Raw genomic sequence first — 20,755 nt, forward strand, 5'->3', positions numbered from 1 at the left:
ATGTTATAAAGAGTAATGTGGTCCAAAGAAAAATAAACACGCTGACAGTAAAAAATAAAAAACTGATATATAGTATAATACAGTGGTTCCCAACCTTTTGATTTCTGTGGACCCCCACATTAACATTAATGGAACCCAAGGAACCCCCACTGAATCATCATGGGAATCCGGGGACCCCCGCCTGAGTCATTACTGGAAGCTGGGGACCTAATTTGTCAATATTTGTAAATATTTTTTACTTTTATAGGCTCTCGCGGTCCACCACCAGGGGTCCCCAAACCACAGGTTGGGAACCACTGGTATAATGGACCAAGAGAGAAGAATGGAAGCACAAGTGGCTCTGCACACACATTCGGGGTGAATCAGTGGCCTGCGCTTTCACCACGTCAGAGAAATAACAATGAGTTGCAAACCTTAAAGCGCCAGTAAGAGAAGTTACAGCTTCCTACACAGGCGGAGTAAGAAAAACAGACAGACAAGGAGTCCACACAAGAGGCTGCACACGTCTGAACTGAAATCACACTGCGAGGCTCAGAAGAGCACCAACTTACTCGCTGATTTTCTGGAGCAGTTCACAAGGTGACTGCCAAGTAATGCGCTCCAGGTTCAGGAACCCCACGGAAAACCATTGTGAGAACATGTTCTTCAGCACGCTGTTCATCTCCTGCAATGGAAAAAACATACGTGGTCACAGCACAGAAGGCCACTCTCCTCACGCAGAACTGTGCACATCACGCCCCCTCAGAGGAAATGTTTTAGATTCTCTTTCGGACAATGAACGCAAATCAGAAAGTCTGTGCGCATGGGCAGTTAGCTGTCTTAAGCAGAAATGAGGCAATTCCATGGGCATAGGTATCAACAGTGCGGCATGTGCAGTAGCACCTGGGCCCGGTGACCTGAGGTGCCCACTGCAGCTCATTTATTGGGTGAGTTGACTACCCTCATTTTTACTACCAAACCACTGGAAGGGGACGGGCTTCCTTGCTTCCGTTAGGGCCCACCACACCCTTAGATGACCGGAATTCGTCTAAAAAAGAGCACTATTTTAAGTTGTTACTACGGTCAGTGAAATTCACTAATGATCGGTATTAAAATAACCGAGGATCTATACTGTAATAGCGCGGCAGTACACATTTCACCACAAGTGCAATCCGGACTTTTAAAGCAATCTTGAAATGCAGGGCTATTTATTACTGCGCCCCCTGAACGCTCAGGCACATACAGCACTGGGGGATTCATGACGGGATTTGCACCAGAGTCTACGAGGATGTGACGATTTAAGGAAAGCTGGGCCTGCGCTGCTCGTTTACAGGGGGTAGGGTAGCTTGGTCAGAAAGATGGGAGATGGGTGGGGGGGATCCGGAGGGTGAGCTTATAATTTTCCAACAATCACGCCGGTTATAATACATTATAGAGTAACGTGTTAGGGGGAGGGGCTTAACAGCAGTAGGAAGGGAGAGTAGTGCGGATTGTGAGGGGTGCCTAAAACTCAATATTTTATATGTATGAAAAAAAACTATTTGAGACCACATAAAACAGAAACAAGAGTGTGCGTTTTTGTCATATGTGTGTAAAAATTCCAAGTGGAATCGGACAAACAACTCAGAATACCTGACTAAAAGCACCTGCACCCAACTATTTAATACAGAATACATTTATTAGGGGGAGTGTTATACCCCAAACACCCTTCCCCCACAAACCCACTCCCCCGGAAACTACGCCCCTGCTTATTTGTAACTGGCCTGATGTTACAATATGAATCAAATCTGAACAGTACATGGAGGAAAACACAGGTGAGGTTTAATAAATGCAAAAATGAGAAGACCGTGGGGAATGATGGATATCACTGCTGAATATGACCCGGATACCGTGGAGAGGCAAGCAGTTCTTATAGCTATAATAAATAATGAACAAATCATGTGGTAAAGGCAGGAACAAAATGCTTGTGTAAAGCACTGAAGGAATAAAAACGGAGCAGTATGTTGTGTCGTATGCAAAAAAAGGGGGCCGAGCAACTTTCAAATCGTTGGAACGTAAATACCTACCCTGAATTTCACAACGGCCATCTTCGGGCCGGGAAAAAATACAATAACATGAAGAAAGGCCCAGACTATGCCAGAGAGAACTGCAAATATGCACTGAAAGCTCTCAGGGAGTCTCAAACATGGATGCCATAAAGCGAGGGCCGTCATCAAGTTAGGGATATTTACAATTAAGCCCAGGATGCCCCCAATATATAAAGTAGGGATACACTGGGGTCACTAATTGCCACAAACATGAAAACATGCCATGGTGCCGGAGCTACTATTGTAGGCTAAGTCCTAGGTTGAAGAGGGCGCCGTTATCCCATTGAATATTCTACATAGCCGCCCCAAATAAACAAAGATATCAAGAAAGTCGCCAGAATCCACAAGAAAGCACGTGCAAGAGAAACCTGCCATGATGGAAGCTTCCACTTGCCGATCACAAGTGTCTGCCTCCCCTGCCCATGGAGAGGTTTCATATGCAGTCTGAGCCAATCAGCAGAGGAGAAAGGGGATTTGGGGTAGTATTTCACTGTGCAAGGACTGGCATTTAAACCGCACTCTTCATGCAGGCACAGCAGCATTTTTATAATAGATATGGCACGTACAAGAGGGTGAAGACACAATTGCCACCCTCTTACGGGCAAAGCTTTCTTTTGCTATGTGTATGCTATATATTCAGGAACTCAGTTTAACAAACAATTGCTTAGCTGGACACCGACAAGAAATGAATATTGCTTATGCTGAAGGATATTTTGGTTAATAATCAACCCTATACATTTTGTTCATGATATGTAATTTAGCTCAAAGCAATAACCTGTATATCACCCCAATTCAAATGTAACATTATTAGAACGCTGATTGGTCTATTGAAGACAAGAGAGCAGTAGCTGATTCTATTACTTTTATTCATTGAGGTAAAGACAATAAAAGTATTGTCAGGCACAATGGAATTATGTGATTCTGCTGGTGCAGCATCTGCCACATAATTATGGATTTGCCACATTTTCCACATAATTCAGCATATGCTGCATAATTTGCAGAGTTTTACCCCCCAAAATGTTTCTAAGTCAAAAGGCTCAAAAGTTACTATAATTGCAGCAGACATGGAAGGTCCCTCACAAACGTTGAGTAGCCACCTTTCAACTGCCTACTACTATATTTGAGTGTTAAACTGTTACTAATAAGGTAGGACCCTTTGACCAGACAGTGTGAACATGTAAAAAAAAAAAAAAAGACAGAATAATGCTACAAAACTGTCACAAAAAGTGCTGCATTATGCCACATAATGTGTCTTTCTTGCCACATAAATTAGTCAAACCTGACACATAATTTGGGCTTACCTAGGCGCATAATTCCAGTGGCTCTGCTTATAGTCCACTTTGTTGATATAAAAGGACCCAACTAGCATTACATGCCTGAGCCAAAGGCTCACCCCTATAACAAGGGCACATGACTTTGATGACTATAGTAGCAGGCTACAAGGATATTTAAACATACTACCTAATGAAGGTTGAGTTCCCCAATTAAAGAGTCTCCCAGAAGACATAGGACCTCAAACTTCACCATTCCCTCACCCCTGTGGGGCTAAGATGCTTCTCACCCTTTCACAGCTCCTGTTGTGTATGTATAACAGTTGTTCCTGCGTGCAGTGTACGAGCAGCAAATGACACACATCAAACAGGTACTGAATGAGCTAAGCCAGGAAGATGTAGTCGGTCCAGGATTCTTCCTCGTTTAGGACAAACTGTTTGTCTTCATTTGACAGAAATGACTTGGAGACAAGACCTGTGGAGAATTCCCCTCCTCTGTTCTTCCAAAGCTCCAGTGCTTCTGTGAAGCATAGGAGGAGGAACATGGGATGGCCCATAGTATGCCTTAGCCCACAGCCACCCCTTTCCCATGCAATCTACATACCACGAGAGTGGGAGAGTCAGATGCTGAAAACTAGGGCACTGCAATGCTGAGAGCACCAAGCCTACACATCAAAGCTTAGTGACCATCATTCAAAAGAAGTAAAATATGAGTTCTGCTGTGAGATGCAATTCTTTATGCCCGGGGTGCACTACAAACCCCAGTGACTTTTGCAGCAGGAGGAGGAGCCACCAACATGCCTGGAGGCACATTTCTTGCTATTGGTGTTCCTGCTGCATGGGACACGATTCTGGATGCCCGGAGGGGGGTTGTGCACAACAACCTCCAGCGACCTTTGTGGCAGGGGAGTAGCCGGCCTGGAGGTGCATTTCTTACTGTTGGTGTTCCCGCTGCGCAGGATGTGATTCTGGACGCTAGGTGGGTGGTGCACTACAACTCCCAGTGACCTTTGCAGCAGGGGGAGGAGCCACTAATGTCGCCAATGCACCTGGAGGTGCATGTCTTGCTGCTGGTGTTCATGCTGCACGTGGCGCGCAAGGCCGCGGCTAAACCCGGGCCCGTCTTCACCTGTCCTCGGCCGGACAAGGCTGGGCTGGGCCACCCCTTTTGGCTCTGTATTGCCCTGAAGCTGGGGGACCTCACAAGGTACCTTAGCTGCAAGCCCCCTTGTTTTCCCTGAACCCTTGTGCCTGATAAGGTCTCGTATTAGGAGGAGACATGGGTAAACATAAAGCCCTTAACTCCAGGGTCTCAGCAGGAGGCACTATCTAAGATAGTGTTTTGCAGTGTGCAGTAGGGGTTATAACGAAAGAAATGTAACTAACTGCTTGGAGACTGCCCCTATCCGCCTCCCCTCCCATTGAGAATAATGCAAGCCAGCACTATGACTTAGATGAGGAGGAGCCTCAGAGGACTTTGCCCTGGTGTATGAACTCCCCTGCAGGCCTTCCTACCCGAAATCTAGAGGCTGGTAGGGGTGAAGGACAAAAAATAAAAAAGTGTTAAAAGAAAAAGAATGGATGTGGGTATAATGGCAAAAAGGCAGAGAACGGGACCTCAAAAAAACAATCTAATTCAGAATCTTAACCCAGAGGAAGGCACACTTAATGCTGATTTGGACAAAGGGAGGGCAGTTAATATAACAGAGGAGCTTTTCTCCCGTATCAGAATTCTAATTGCTGATGCCCTAAAACCAATAATGATTCGTTTAGGGAAAATCGAGGACCGATTAAAGGTGTTCGTAAAGGGTAATCAAACAATCTCACCTACAATAGAGCTAATAGGGCCTGTGAGAACTAATTCTTTAGAAACTGTGGGGGAGTCCCAACGAGATGCCCAAGCTCTTACAGTTCCCACAAGTTGCACTTTACCAACTACTACTGTTACAGGGGGTAGCGACACTGATATCTTGGATGTAGGTCAAGGGCACCAATGCATGCACCCTTTAGGGGTTAAGGAAAAACAAGCAAATCTGACTTTATTCCTCGCACCTGCTCACTCAAAAGGGGTCCCAGATTATTTACACTTACCACCGAATAGCACCCCATATACACTGATTCTTGTAAATGCCCACCTTTGGCAGAAGGTGTTTATGAGAGATGCCAGAGTTTCACAAATAAAGTGGTATTCTGGTGTAGGAAAAATTTGGGATACCACCAATCCCTAATTGATAAAATCATCATGGTATATCGAGTTCATTGGATTGGTCCCACGATGAAGGCTGTGGAAGGGGAATGTGTGGTCCTTAATTTTAAGGATTCAGAGGTAGTACAGTGTCTGCTACCCCAAGTTAGTTTTATTAATAGTAATTTAAGGGGAATATTGATACGGCCCCTAGGTTTTTTCTATCTGCCCTCACTTGCACTAGCTACTAACTCCCCACATTGTAGGCTTCGTAGATCTCTATATATGTCACAGAAGGTATTGCCCAAGAATATTCCTTTCCACTCAAATCGCTGTGTCACAGTTAGCAGAGAACGACTGACGCCTAGAGCCGTCAGGCTACCAAGTTAACGTTAATAGTCCAACTCAAGTGACGTTTATGACCACAAGTATTCCTCAATCATCGAACCGAAGATGTTGTGAGAACACTACTGCCGATTCCCCATAGGGTTTACAGCTCGTCCCCTAAAATATTTCAGGGGCTCAGAGTAAATTTTCTAATGAGGATTGGGTGTCTTTCGTTCAAAAATTTGATGTTATTTGTTGCCAAGAAACGTGAGCCACTGACATGATAGCTTTGAATGGGTTTACATTTTATAATGTATCTGCAATACAGTCATCTGCAGGGAGAGGAAAGGGAGGTCTGACTGTACTTATCTCCTGTGCTATTGAAGGTCTTATAGTCATGACTACCCCATGCTATCAAATTTTACATCTGCAATTAGCCAATATGTTAAATGTAGCTTTAATATATTTTTATTTTATTTTTTTCGCTGCACAGCCTTTAGGGATAATTGAAGAGTTAGGACAAATACTTACGGAGTTTGTTGAAGGGCAAAAGCATAAGATTGCTTCAGTTATATGGGCCTGGGATTTTAATATTACGAAATGTATGCACCCAGCATATTTAGTCTGCGGATTCATTGATATATTTGGAACTCCTGTTACTCATTTTGTTCACTCAGCTTATGGCAAAGCAGTATATTAACTGATTTTATCGCACAATTTAAGTTATGCATCTGAGGCTCTAGGGCAAGCTAATCACAAGCTTCCAACGTTTACCGGAAGGGGTAAGGGGAGCACAATAGATGTTGTGCTCCTTTTGTCTGATCTCTTGAGCAAAATAATACACCATGATGTGCCCCCCTCCTGTTTAGTGTTCATAATTCCATTCATGTGTGTCCTTCTTTTGATGTAAGTCGTGAAGCAGCCGATACAGTAGATGTGCCGCTCTGTCATTCTGAAAATAAGGGGGTACACTTAAAGTGGCAGGATATTGAGCCAGTAAAATGTTTTCAAGATTTAATAAGCAGAACTTTTAATGATGTCATATGCTTCCTTTCAATAGATAGACACTCTAATGATATTATAGAGAGTTTCACCAAAATTGCCAGCTTGGTGGCAAAGCAATTATCCAAAACTATATCAAAGAGAAAGTCTCCTGATAATGCATGGTTTAAGCTAGAATGTACAGCAGCACTCAAAACGTTAAAAAAGGCCACTACAAAAACCGTGGGTAATATAGAAGAGGTGAGGGAAGCAAGGAAAGCCTGTAAGCAGACCCTAGAGAACAGGAAACAGGAAATCGGAAGGAAGGCTTGGAAGGATTTGAAAAAAGCTGCCCAGCTAAAAGATAACAAGCTCTCCTGGGAAATTGTAAATCAGCTGTTGTTTTCTGATAAACAAACCTCTGGCACTGAATGTCACATTAGTGAATAGGATTGGATAGAACACCTTACTTATATTTTTAACCCAGATAGCAGGGTGGGTGAGCAGAGAAGGGATTCCAGTACAGCTCGCAAAAGGATAAGCAAGGAGTGGTTAGCCGATTTGATTGACCTCCCAACCGTGGCCACAGCCATTCAGTGTGCATCTAATGGCAAGGCTCCAGGCCCAGATGGTGTCTGGGAGGACCTGTTTAAATATAATGTTGCATTGTGGACCCCTCTTTTAACTAACATTTTGAGGGCAGCAGTTAAGGGTAGCCTATTAGACTCTTGCAAAGGGGCCATTATAGTCCCCATATTTAAGGGTGATCGAAATCTGCCCTCATACTATTGACCAATTTTGCTGCTAGATTCCACTATAAAATCCTTGGGCGACTAATCTTTGGAAAGTTGGAAGATTGGGCAGATGCCACCTCCTTTTTTTCACCATACCAATATGGTTTTAGATCTGGCTTAGGGACAGTAGAACAGGCCCTTAACTTAACATTCATTTGGGGGACGTATGTTAAGGCCAGGAGCGGTGCCCTCCACATGGCCTTTATAGACCTCTCCTGTGCCTTTGACTTAGTGGATAGGAAAACTCTCTGGCATCTAATGTGTCAGGCAGGTATTGACCAGCCTTTACTGGACTTAATAAAAAGTTTACATAAAGACACAACTACTATAGTTCGTTATAATCCTGATGGGGGTGTACTGCACCAATCAGAGCTTCCAGAGGTGTAAGGCAGGGCTGTATCCTAGCTCCATTTTTATTTGTATTGTATATAAACTTCTCTAGGAACCTTTCTACAGACAAACAGCAAAGATATCCCCAGAAATGGGTCTAAAGTGGCCCCGTACGTTTATGTGCGGATGACGCTGTCCTTTTAGCTTTAACAGCAAATCACCTTCAGAGTCTTTTAAATGGACTTAATGATTTTATGATTAAGTTAAAACGTACGGTTAACTAAGAACAGTTATTTGTAATGACGTGCGGGCCCTGTGGTACAAAATCTAAGCGTTTTTATATTGGGGGACTAGGATTGAAAAAGTCCAATTTTTTAAATATTTAGGTTTACAGCTATATGCCAGTGGGTCTTGGAGGAGGTTAATCAAACAGAGAGCTCAAAAAATGGGGGCAGCGTGTGATACGGTATTCAGATTTGCTTCAAAGATTGGTTTTAAGCCAATCAGGGAGATGATCCGGCTCTACAGGAGAAAATGTCTACCCATGGGAACTCATGGGGCAGGATTATGGGGTTGGGCCACGCCAACAAAATTACTGATAATGGAAAATACATTTTTGTGTCAACTGCTTGTGGCTTCTCGTACTACCGCAATTTATATAGTACATCTTGAACTTGGAATGGAGTATCGAGAGCACCTCACTGGCATCTCCCCCCTGTTATTTGGCAGAAAATTTGGAGTTCGCAGGGGCTGGTTTTTCACAAGAAGTTCTAAAAGACTGTTTACACTCAGAAATTTCGCTCTCCATCCCGTGGCTGACTTGTATTAGGAATACTTTTTTTTAGTTTGGGCCTGAATACCTTGTTTGACTTCCCAGAAATGGTAAATTGAAGTACAAAAGACAAAGTGAAGAGAGCATTTGCATTACATAGGGAAGAAGGCCAAACTGTAAGGTCCCTGGGTATGAACTCTGTTGTAAACTACATTAAAATTTAAAATGGATCAGCAATGAATTCATATTTAACCTGGTTTACCAATCCTAAATATAGGTTTTACTTGACAGGGTTCAGACTAAATTTGATCAGCCATTTAGTTGCTTTTCCTGTTGCTGGCCTTAGTGCAGATCTTTCCTTACATTTCCCATGTGACGCTGTCTCTTCTCAAATCTCAGAGCATTTTATGTTATTTTGTAAATTGGTTTGTTCATTTAGAGCTCAGTCTCTGCACCCAATTTTAATGCAAAAGCACTTTACAGGATATAAAGAGGTTTTTAGATACCTACAGTCTTTAGCTATGCCTCAAATCTGCTCTTCTGTACTTAGTTATATAATTGCTGCAGTCAGGAAATCTCGCGCCTCCTAAATTGTCTCTATGACTGTACTGTAGGATCTACATGCTTTTTAGCTTGAACTGTTTTTCATTTTTAATATTTAACTTTGTAAATATTGTGTACAGATTTATTGTGCTTTTATGGTGGCAAAAACGTAATTTATATGATAAAATGCTCTTGTCAACTCATGTACATCGGCATGACCACAAGGAGAGTGGGTACACATATATGCGGGCACCGAAGTACCATCAGATGCCGATGGGATGCAAGCCATGTAACTAAACATTACATTCAGAGCAATCATGCTCCCGACGACATGGAGTGGTATGTCGTAGACAATTCCAGCAATCCGACTATAAACATGAAACAAAAACTCCTATACTATGAACAGAGATGGGTATGGAGGCTGCACACTGACACCACAGGACTCAACGATAATATCCAGTGGTCATCCATGTAGGTCCGACCGTCACTAATACCTCCTTCGCTTCCTCTCTAAAAGTATAACCGCCTTTTTCTCTTTCCCCCCTTTCTCCTTCTCCCTATCAGTTTCTCCCTCTCTTCCTGTTTTTTCCCCTCCTCTTTCTTTTCATTTCACTTTTCTCTTCGCTCTTTCCTCACTCTTGTTTTCCTTTTCTTTCACTCTTCCTCCCTTTCACTCCTCATCGCACCTTCCTCCACATCCCCTGCCTTGTCCCCGCCTCTTGCCTTCCCTTCCATCCTCCCTGCCCATTGTCTCTTCCCCTTCTTCCCAACCTTTTGCCCTGCCCCCCCTTTTTTCTTTTCCTTCGCTTCTCTTCTTCAGCTCACAAGAGTTGTGGGCTTAAGGCTCCCCTACTTGGGGAAGAACCCAGTACTCTGTGTTGCACCATCTGGAGAAGCAGCTCCTCAGAGCCTCAGCACGGATCTTGGTTGCCTTAGCAACCTCTACACAAATGGCCATCCGACCGTTGGGACTACATTTCCCAGCAGTTGGAGGCCCGGATAGATGCATTGCGTCTCTTGATCATTTCCTTCCGGCCCGCCGGTCAGCTGATACTCACATTCCCAGCACCGGAAGTCTGATAACAACGGTGCCCGAATGCAGGGGCACATGTGAGCTTAATTGGTATTAGCGAACCCCCTGGGCTTCATTACTTATAGCGCACCACGTGCAGGCCCCATTGAGCAAGTGGCTGGGACACGGACCTCATAGGTGCACTATCGTGTTGCCTCCTTTGAAGTAGTAAGTCAGTCCCCCCTATGTGGGGCCACCTTTGATCTTCTGTAAGATAAGTACCCCTGCATGTTTGTCTAGTGCTTGTATGTTTTTTCATACAACAGGATGTTTTTTCATACTACTGGATTAATATATTTTTACCTCCTTGTAGCAGATTGCTATACTTTTAATGCAATGCAGTTTCTACCTCCTCCGTTGAACTAACCCTTTTTCCTTATAGCCTTACTCTAAACTTTACCTTCCTTAGCCCATTGTTATCCTGTGTCTCCCAAAGAGAGTGTGACTACAAGGGGCAACCCCCCTCCGTCAGTCCCCAGACCAGAGGATATTCGCCTTGTTCATACAGGGTAAGACAATCAAACAGGTTTCCCCACCCTTCAAAGAATGTGTGTAGTGTCCACTGCATGATTTTGTTACCCTTAGTTTGCTGTGGTTTGGAGTGCAGTGGCACAGAGATTTCACATGTTTTGATTTTTATCCTCTTTCTCTTATAGGCCATACCTCTTTAACATATTCAGGTAGGCCCTCTTTCTTTTAAACACTCACCTTTATCAACGAGCATCTAATGATGCTCTTCACTTCTAGGGATCCACAACCCTGATGAATGCCCCAGACCGTTTAGGCTCTTAGCATGGGCATGTTGGTCCCCAATTTTTAGACTCCTTGAGTCATCATACTCAAAGGCGTCTCCATCCACGTTTTTACTCTTACCTACAACCACCGATATTACATTTCCGAACCCAACAGGTGATTTGTAAGGTAATTTTATCTATCACCACTCTCACTTGGATCTCTTTTAATATCCAGCAAGATAACATTTCAGCACTCCCTCTGAAGTTCCTTTAACTATGAGGTTGAGTTCGCCCAGGTAGTATTATCTTGCCTGGGTGGGGCTAGGTGGCCATATGATGAAGCATGACACTATAATGTGTGTGAGACCACCTAGTTCGTGAAGGGAACTCCCTCATAGGTTTAGCCACCTGTCACATCCATATCTCCACACCCACTAAGGCAATTGCCTAACCGGCATACTTTGAACAGGCCAAAAGAGGCTGGTTCTCTCTACTACCACCCCACACACTTTGTGTGATTGCAGCACCACAGTGGTGTGGCATTCCTGTCGCCCATGCTGAGGACATATTGTTTGGGGTCAAGGATAAGAATTTTCCATGGTTTTCTTTGTCTACTTGGCACGTAGGGCCAACCATATGCTTGATCCTGTGAGAAAAGTGACTGCCGTTAAAGCAGAATGTGTGTGTGTGTCTATTATATGTAGCATATATATGTGGTTCGAACACATACATGATTCATTATTGCAAATCCTTTACTACGTTACTATTAGGTTGAGCACTCTAAGCGGAACAGAGTGAGCTGTGAACTCAGATTACAATACTGACAGTAGCTTCAGTTTGCAAAATATAATGAGGCAACTGTAATGGTCCAAGAATACTCCCTAATTATATGCATGTATGCACAGACACATGGAAAATTGATGATTGCTACCAAAATAAAGTATACACAAAACAAAACTGTAACTTTAAAAAAATGTTTTGATTAACTACTGTGCAACTTTTTGGAGGCATCACTTAGTAAAACTTGTTTGATGTATACCAATGTTTAAAACAGACTAATAATATAGGTTTGGTGTAAAATCGTCATGGGCAACATGAAAATAAAGTAGGGGTCCAACTCTTAAAGGAAGCCACATAAGTGCACCCGCAGGTAAAAGTCCTGTCAATGGGGTAGATTAATGCATACTAGGAATTCATAATAGTGTAAAGAACAATCTTTTGTCAATTCCATCTACAATAAACAAATATACATGAGTATATTTGCATATATTTGCTCACACAAGAAGCGTGTGCATGATTCCAAATTCCCTTCCTCCACACCCCATTTTTCATCCAACCTGGAATTTTTATATTTTACTTCTGTCCTTGTCAGGAGTATATTCACAGTCTGGAGGGGTTTGCAGAGGCGACAGTGAATATCCTTAAACATTTAAGTTTGTTACTGTGCACAGACCTAGCATAATTAGAGTGGCTATGTTTAGAGCTCCGACATAGTAAGAATGCTGTCAAAGTTTCACTTCACTGCATAGAAACCAGAAGGACAATTAGGTTTGTAAAGCATCCTGTCCCTTGGCTAGGTAGATATTATATAACATTTCACACCCCGGCACCTCAAGACAGTCACAGGCTACTTTCACACATCTGCATGAGAAAATGCAGCACTGCCAGTCTGCTGCTTGCACAGCCACACAGCTCAGCACCCCATCATCCTTCCCAGCTTGGAGTCACTTTCAACAGTAAAAAAAAAAACTTTGAGGTGATTTAACTGGGAGTCCTATCTCTGCGCAGGCAGCTCTCATAGCAGCAGAGGCAGGTGACTTTGCCACTGGCCCACCAATGCAGATGTGAAGACACCCAAGCAGAATCATAGGAGTTTTCAAATCCCAGCCTAGCCATGCAATCAGCACATCAGCAACCTATCACAGCTGGCCAGGGTTCCATCCCTACGCATGAAGAGTCACCTGCCCAGTAGGCAGCCCCACGCCTTGCCTGCTGGCTAGCCCCTCTGCCTAGAAGAAGCGTCAGGGAAAAACAGCTAGGTTTCCACCACCATCGACAACTCAAACAAGGACTGCTTCTGTGCTTGCATTGAGGCCCAAGTAGTCAGCAGCAGCTCTCCCCCAAATCTCTTGGGTGTGGCTTGGGAGCCTTGAGCAGCATATGGCCCCTAGAGTGAGGACCCAGGGGTCCTATTGTGGCTCAAACTTTGCCCTATCCAGGCTGCCCATACGCCCGTGGGGGCTACTTCTCAGTTGCTCAAATCCCAGACAGGAGGGATATCTGGCACAAAGGGTAGCAGGGCCTCTTTGGAGATAGTCTAAAAAAGCACTATGGTTCGGTTTTCCGAGATCATGCTAGACAACAGTGGGCTCCGTCTCAGGCAGAACCTTTGCCACATCTGGCCCCATTCCTGGGCCCAGACCCAGGCCTAGTGGAAAGGGTCCTCAACGTACACCACTGCCTGGTAAGCTTGCCCCTGGGGAACCCAGAGAAGACACACAGGCTTCGGAAAGCCTGGCACTCACTTAAGCATTGCGGATGTGGAGCACTCCTCCAGCCAGCTTGCAAACAGAGCCAAGCCAGAACCTGTGCATAGGTTCCATTTGAAAGGCAGACAAGGTTGGCTTACACAGTCACCTACGCAGAGCTGCCAGTCATCTACGGAAACCTTGTTACAATTTTACTTCCTCCAGGTTGCCAAGCTTGATCATATTCTCTGTGCTCTGCCAAAACCATTGTCAACCTCAGCAGGACCGATCTGAGGACATCATCACATCATTCAATCAGAAGAACCAACGAATGATGTGTACAAATGGCATGACATTCAACAAAACTGATTACATGCACTTACAAGGAAACCTTTGTTAATGGGAAATCATTCTAGAGCCCAATCCCCATCAGGAACGGGGTTCGGCGCGTTACCCACACCTGCTTGTGAAGGGTAGATACATGCGGATCCATTCAGTATACCATGCTTGCAGCTCCTCTCCTAACATCGAAGTGCATCACAGACCTCTTATTGCTTGATCTTTTGTTGCTGAATACCACTTAATTCTCTAAGAAAAAGAAGCCAACCGCTGGGAGTTGGATAACTAGTTAGTTTTGGATAAGTCTTACTCGTTGTCAGAATTAACCAGACAAATTTCTCCACCAACTAAGAATCGCTATGCATCCCCGCCAACAGAAAGCAAAAAGAGCTATTAATGCATCAATCTTTTCCATGTCTGAGCCAGGTAAGGTTTCCCATGCTTTGGCAAATTAAGCGGCAGGCTCCACTTCCAGTGGTGCCTCTCTGTGAAATCATTTAAGTTTCAGCTTTGTAATCGACGTTCCAGCTCCAGAACCTAAGACTTTACTTTCCCAGAAGCTGCTTAGCAGGCCATTGCTGCCAGTCGGCATAGTTTGGTCAGAAGTACTAAAGTATCTGTTTATCTTTGAACCTCTGACTTTCGTTCTAGAATAATCAAAACCTTCTAAGCAAATGTTTTTGCTTTGGCTCGTCTTGCGCCATGTCCAAGAATTTGAACTCTTGTGGCAAGGTACAAATGCCTCCAGTCATCCCTCCTAATAATGGCCCTAGTTCCCTAAGCCAACAAAATAGAATGGATCTCTTGTTGCATTGCTCCTAACTGAAGTATTCAGGGGACTGGCTTGTTCTGGAAGCTGTCATTTGTTTCAAAGTAAATACTTCGGATCCCAGGACTCTCAGTTAATAGCATCAAGGGGGGCATTGAGAGGCAGGAGCTGAGGCAGATGGTATCTCACATTGCAGCGGTCTGCCATCTTGATTCCACGATCAAATTACAAAAGTTTGATGTACTCTGGGTTCTGAAGTTACCACAGCTGCTGGCACCAGAAACATGACTTTCCCTCCAATACACCAGACACTAGAAATACCCTCAAATAAACCCTTAATAAAGGATTCGAAATGCACTCATTCCAATTACAGGGCATCATCACTACCGCTCTGAGTCGGGAGTGAGTAATCTGCAGGACTGCTGCCTTCCTTGGATGTGATAGCTATTTCCCAAGCTCCCTTCCCTCGATTAAACACTTATTACCAATTATCATGGTCAACATGCAGGCACAGAAAGTAGATCTGAAAGCTGATAGGGCAGACATCCAAATGTATTCTCTCCATTGCAACTGGCCCAAGGTTAAAGAACTTAAAGTGGCCAGGCAAGCCTAGATTGAACATTGTCTGATACTTTCACACACCCCAGAAGCTCAGCACTTGTCAGCATGTTAGCTCCAAAATGATCAGCTATCCAAGTAATGGATGGAACAATCAATGGAAACATATCTGATTTAAAGTGCAATTTACAGTTTCAGTGTGCCAACCATTTGTGCCTACATGTGCATAGCTTAATCTATGAAACACATATGTTACTGGCAAGATCAACCAACTAGAAGAGGGAGCCAGCTAGCTAGCACTGCCAGACTACATCCACTTGGTAAAACCACTGAGGGGCAAGCTGCCAGAGACCTTGGCTCTCACTATTCTGGGTGGGGTATGCTCTTTGTTAGGGCCTTCCCAAAAGGTACACCTTCAATTAATGACATGCTAAGGTGTGATAAAAGATCTTTGACACATATGTGGGCGATAAAAGGTCATTCTGTTACTCAAACATGACATTTAGCTTTCCATTCCATAGGTGTATTTTATGGACAATTTACCTGGAGTTATAGGGAATTCATTTATGCCAAACAATAAATTCCCATGTACAACACCTGTTTTAGGAGCAAACAGAGGCACTTGGCTACTGTTTAGCAGTGGGAAAAGCCAGCTAAATCAAAGACCAAACAAACGGGGGACAGATTTTTTTTTTTTATTTTCACTTTGAAATAGCTACAGTTTAAATACAGCAAGCTATGACACATAATTCTGGCCTCTGAGTATTCGTAATAAAATCACGACTTTCATATAATATTAACCAGGAAAACCCACATTCACTGATTTTATAGTTTGCACTTTTCAATAAGAGTCCCAATTTTGGTCAAATCTTTTATACAGTATTGAGCTTAATGTTTCAAAAGTCTCTTGCTTTGCCACATTTTAGCAAAGAAATCTGTTGTAACCTAGCTCCTTTATTCTTGTGACATCAGTAACTTGCAAAAAGGCCACACGGAAGTCTGCACAGACATAGTCAGTGTCTCATCAGAAGGTCTGCGCACTATGACGGGAGGAGCACGCGGAATCAGAGCCCGCCATTGTGACATAACAGTCCATCAGTGTAGGGTGCAGCACTTACATTTCCAAAGTGCATTCAGCAACCAGCTTCGGAGGAGGCAGAGGTACGTTTAAACAGAGTTTGTGGAAAGTAAGAGGTTCGTGCTGGCATGCTGAATAAATTATAACCTTTCCCCAAGGCACAGTGTCGCTTCAATCCTCCACATTTCTGTAAATCTTTAAAGTAGCAGATTAACTGAAAGTGGATCAGATTCCATTTGTAAACCGAGTGAACACACTACAAAGTGCTTTATAGACAAGCAAATGCATATGCCGTAATTTCAATCACTTTGGTTTATTCCCCTTATCATATTATGCTTTATGTTCTTCCGTCCTTTAAAAGTGTTTTCATAGCATTTTTTGTACCAAATAATACCTGATCTCTTATTTTGCTCTTCTGTCTTCCACAGTACACTCGCAGCACATTATATAAATCCTCTAAAGCTAAGGAGCATTGTCAATGGGCCATAAAGCAGAAATGTGCAGTCTACAGGTCGAGAAGATGCATTTTCTGATAAACGTCCTCCCAGGTGACAAACATATATTGTCCAATACCGTGAAAGTGCCCATATCTACAACAGAAAAGAAAAACTCAAATGTGCCTTGGCAAGGACTCTTGGGTAACTGACTTGAAAACAGTTGGATTTTCGTGCACAGGATAGCCTTGGAAGTTGAGACTGAGGAAGGGAGCAAAAAGAAAGGACAAAGTGTAAAGTCTGGAAGAGCAGTCCTAGTGTCACAATCACTTGCATAGTCCTTGACTAAATGGGCCACATGGCAAAGAGAAACCCCTGGTCATATATGTAGCCTAAAAAAGGCCAGAACAGAGACCAAAACAACAGATGAAAAACGTGCAATACTTGCACCAAGACAGAGGGTTTACCCATCCACCAGTTTTGTTTTTACCAGCAGGCCTGGCGAATGTTTTCTTGAAGGGGCAGGTATGAAAAAAAAAAAAAAAAAAAAAATCCTTCCAATCCGGTATTTTTTAGGGTCGAGCCTGCGTCGCATGCGTTTCGCTAAGCGAGACGCTTTAGTAATTAAAAAGGGCTCGGAGCCCTGTCCACGTCACGTCAGTGTCTGTCATTGGCTTTTGGGCTTGCCTGTTAAAATGTGCTTGATTTCATTAGTGGAAGGCATGCACATGTCATGCCTCTTCCGGTGGATAGCCCTCCTCGAGCGCATCGAAAAGTACAGAAAACATGCGAGGCTCGCTATTTTCTGTCCGGCTCGTGGACTACTTTTTCTCAATTTTCCCAGCGTGATCTCGCTTGGCAGAAGTCGAGCGCTTTACATAATATCGGCCCTGTTACACGGTTAATTGCACTTTTTCGGGTTACGTACATAAATGCACTTTTGCCGATAGGTTTCATTACCACTGAAAAGTCAGGTTAGGAGTTTACAATGCTATCAGCTCTAACACGAGCAAACGCGAGACCAGTTGCATTGCAAATGCTTGTTCCCTTTGGAATCTAGTGAAAGCAAAAAATACATAATGAAAACACGTCTAAATACTTTTAGTGCTAGCTAGACTATTCCTAAATATTTTAATGCAGAGGTAGAGTTGTGTTAAAAGACAGCGAATTTTATACACACTGGTACTTAAATGTCAGCTACTGACCTTTCCGGAACCCGAAAAACATGCACAAAAGGCCGGTAGTTTTTCTTGAGAAATGTGGTAGTATTACACGTAAACAAGGCGCGCTCAGATTTAATGGGCCTCCCAGCATTGCTGTTTGGGACAGATTAAAGTCAGGAAACCTCAATATTGCTTTGACCAATCATTGGCATTTTGGGGGTCACCACTCCCTCTGAAAGGCCCATTCCTTTTATTTCTTTAATCATCTCCCATCCATTACTCTCTACTAGATCCCTGTTGCCATCTCTCAACCTCCAACCTCCTAGTGCTTTAAGGCGACCTTATGGTGACATAAACCAGAGAAAAAAGCAGAATAGCAGAACACTTTCAGCGTAATCTGTTGTAACCTAGCCCTTTATTCTTTTGACATCATAAGTAATGTGTGAGACTTAATAACCGTGGTGGAATCAACTGGACAGGGGCTGCTGTTCTTCACCCAGAGTGGCTGTGCTGTTTGTTGGTGAATGAAATAACGACTTGAAAACCGACTTGCTTCCTGGATTAATTAATCGAAACATAAAAACTTACTATTTAAACCACTCTGGTTTAGATAAAACTGTAGATCAATTAATTACGTATGGGTTTAATGAAAATTGCCATGATTATCTCATGTCACTGACCAATAGTGGACAACCCAGCATTGTAACAAGTTGTTTTTTTATGATAAACATAAAATACATAAACTTGATGGATGGATATATAAGGGACTGAAGGTAGAAGAATGTGTTTTAAAAGAGAAGTATAGAAACTAAAACAAAACATTATTTTATTGGAAAAATCCTACTATTCCACAACAATTAGCACCCGCTATTAGACAGATTGCTATTGTAGCAGTTAGCGGGATTGGAACTGATCTCTTAAAAAGATACAAGATTGCTGCAGACTACTTTCAATGTGACAAAGGAAAAGAGCAGTGAAAATAGGTTTCACAACAGAATTCCTAACATTTGTTAGATCTGCATTGACAAGGACATGAAATTGTTTGTATTTTTCCAATTGGTGTGCTTGGGTAAACAAGTATTTGTAAAATACGTTGATGCAACCAACTAAAAACGTCCAATTTGTGGACAGCGGGAACCGACTGTCTAGTCGAACATTTTAAGACAGTGAATTTACAGTGAAGTATTGAACATTCTATATATTAGTCACAATGGTTTATTTTCCTGAGGTTTGCTCCCTAACTTACTTGTGATAAGTATATGATTTAATGTAAAATAGAGGTGTTGATATGAAGGTTGGATCCAGATCAGATTTTCAGGGTACCAATGGCTGAATTAATGACTTACATGTAGACTAATTGTAGGTATATTTCCAATGCTTGTTATCCTGAAAATCCTGCATGTGTCTAGTCCTTCTGGAACAATGATAGATACCCCCCTCTTCATTTTAGGAAAGTGCCAAAATTTAAATTATGTTAAAGTGTTTAAGTCTTAGATTAGTTGCAAGGGTGCAATCCAGAAAGAAAGGGCAAAATTTGCAGTTGTGTTGTTTCATTTCACCTTTACCTCCTCTGTGGCATTCAACAATAAAATACATTAATAAAGCCAATATAGCTGGGTTTAGAGTGACAAGGCATACACACACAGGTATGCAGATATAATGTTTCTAAGCAATAGTACATTAAAATATGACCTGTTGGCTTTTCCAATGCTCAGTAGCGGTGACAGTGGTATTACTAGTGATGCTGGTGTTGTGATATTAGTGGATTGGTGGTTTTGGTGGTGGTGCTTTTAGCAATCTTATGGATATTGGTAGTGAGTTTTGTGATAATGGTGGTGGTAACAGACTGGTGGTATTACAGTGGTGGTATTGGTTATTTTATGTTGGTACTAACTGATAATGGTGGTGGTGGTAGTGTGATATTGGTGGTTGTGATATTGGTTCTGATCAAGTGTCCAAATATTAACATTTGTACATCTCAACACACTCACCCTTGTTATGGCTAAGAAAGGCTTCATAAATTCAAGTAAAATGCAATATCTTGTTGTTGCTTTACGTTTATCATTTTACGGCTGCCTGACCTCATCTGATGCAATAAACCATGAGCACATGGGATCCCGAGTCGTTGCCTGTGAAGCATACCCGGGATGGTGGCCGGGTGGAAATGGCGGCAGCTGGGTGCCCCTTACGTAGCCACAAAAGGGGCGAAAAGCAGACTGTGGGGGGTGAAAAGCAGCTGCGCGGCCAAGCGACCGAGCTGTAGCCCGGGAGTCTTTAAAGCGCTCGATTGCCAAGTCCGCTTGGTCTCCGAAGAGACGGGTGCCATCAAAGGCCATGACCATCAGAGATTGATGGACATCCCCTGAAAAGACAGACGTCCTCAACCAGGGGTAAAGCCTCGAGGATACTCTCAATGCAACTGATCTACCTATTTAGTCAGTTGTGTCCAGTCCACAATGAATCATGAACTTTGCTGCATCTCTCCCGTGAGCAACAGCTTGTGAGAGAACCGCCCGGGCCTCTTCTGAGACTCGAGGCAGCACCTGCACAAGCGTATCGTAGAGAGTATGGAAGTATCAGCCCAAAAGGCATACAGTGTTCACAGACTGCAGCACTAGACTGGTGGATGAAAACATTTTCTTCCCAAGGTTATCCAGTCTTTTTGATTCCCTATCCGGGTGAGTGGAAGGGAATGCACCAGATGATGAAGAAGCCTGGATCACAAGGCTCTCAGGCATAGGACGTTGAGTCAGGAATTTTAGGTCAGTCAGCGCAGGCTGATGGCAGCGGGCAACCGTTCTATTCACAGGAGTCCTTGTGCTGGGTTTGGAACATGTACCCACTAGGACATCCGTAAGGTCTTCATTAAAG

General features: G+C 43.3%; 1 protein-coding gene across 1 annotated transcript in view; it reads right to left on the reverse strand.

The window, feature by feature from the left end:
* The window catches only part of MLYCD (malonyl-CoA decarboxylase), a 471,153-nt gene that overhangs the window by 275,441 nt on the left and 174,957 nt on the right, over positions 1 to 20,755 (reverse strand). Inside the window, exon 2 of the mRNA XM_069216838.1 lies at positions 552 to 664. Within this exon, the coding sequence (XP_069072939.1) occupies positions 552 to 664 (113 nt within the window). The remainder of the gene's footprint in view (positions 1 to 551; positions 665 to 20,755) is intronic.

The sequence above is a fragment of the Pleurodeles waltl genome, chromosome 12 (genome assembly GCF_031143425.1).
Source record: "Pleurodeles waltl isolate 20211129_DDA chromosome 12, aPleWal1.hap1.20221129, whole genome shotgun sequence".
Lineage (NCBI taxonomy): Eukaryota > Metazoa > Chordata > Amphibia > Caudata > Salamandridae > Pleurodeles > Pleurodeles waltl.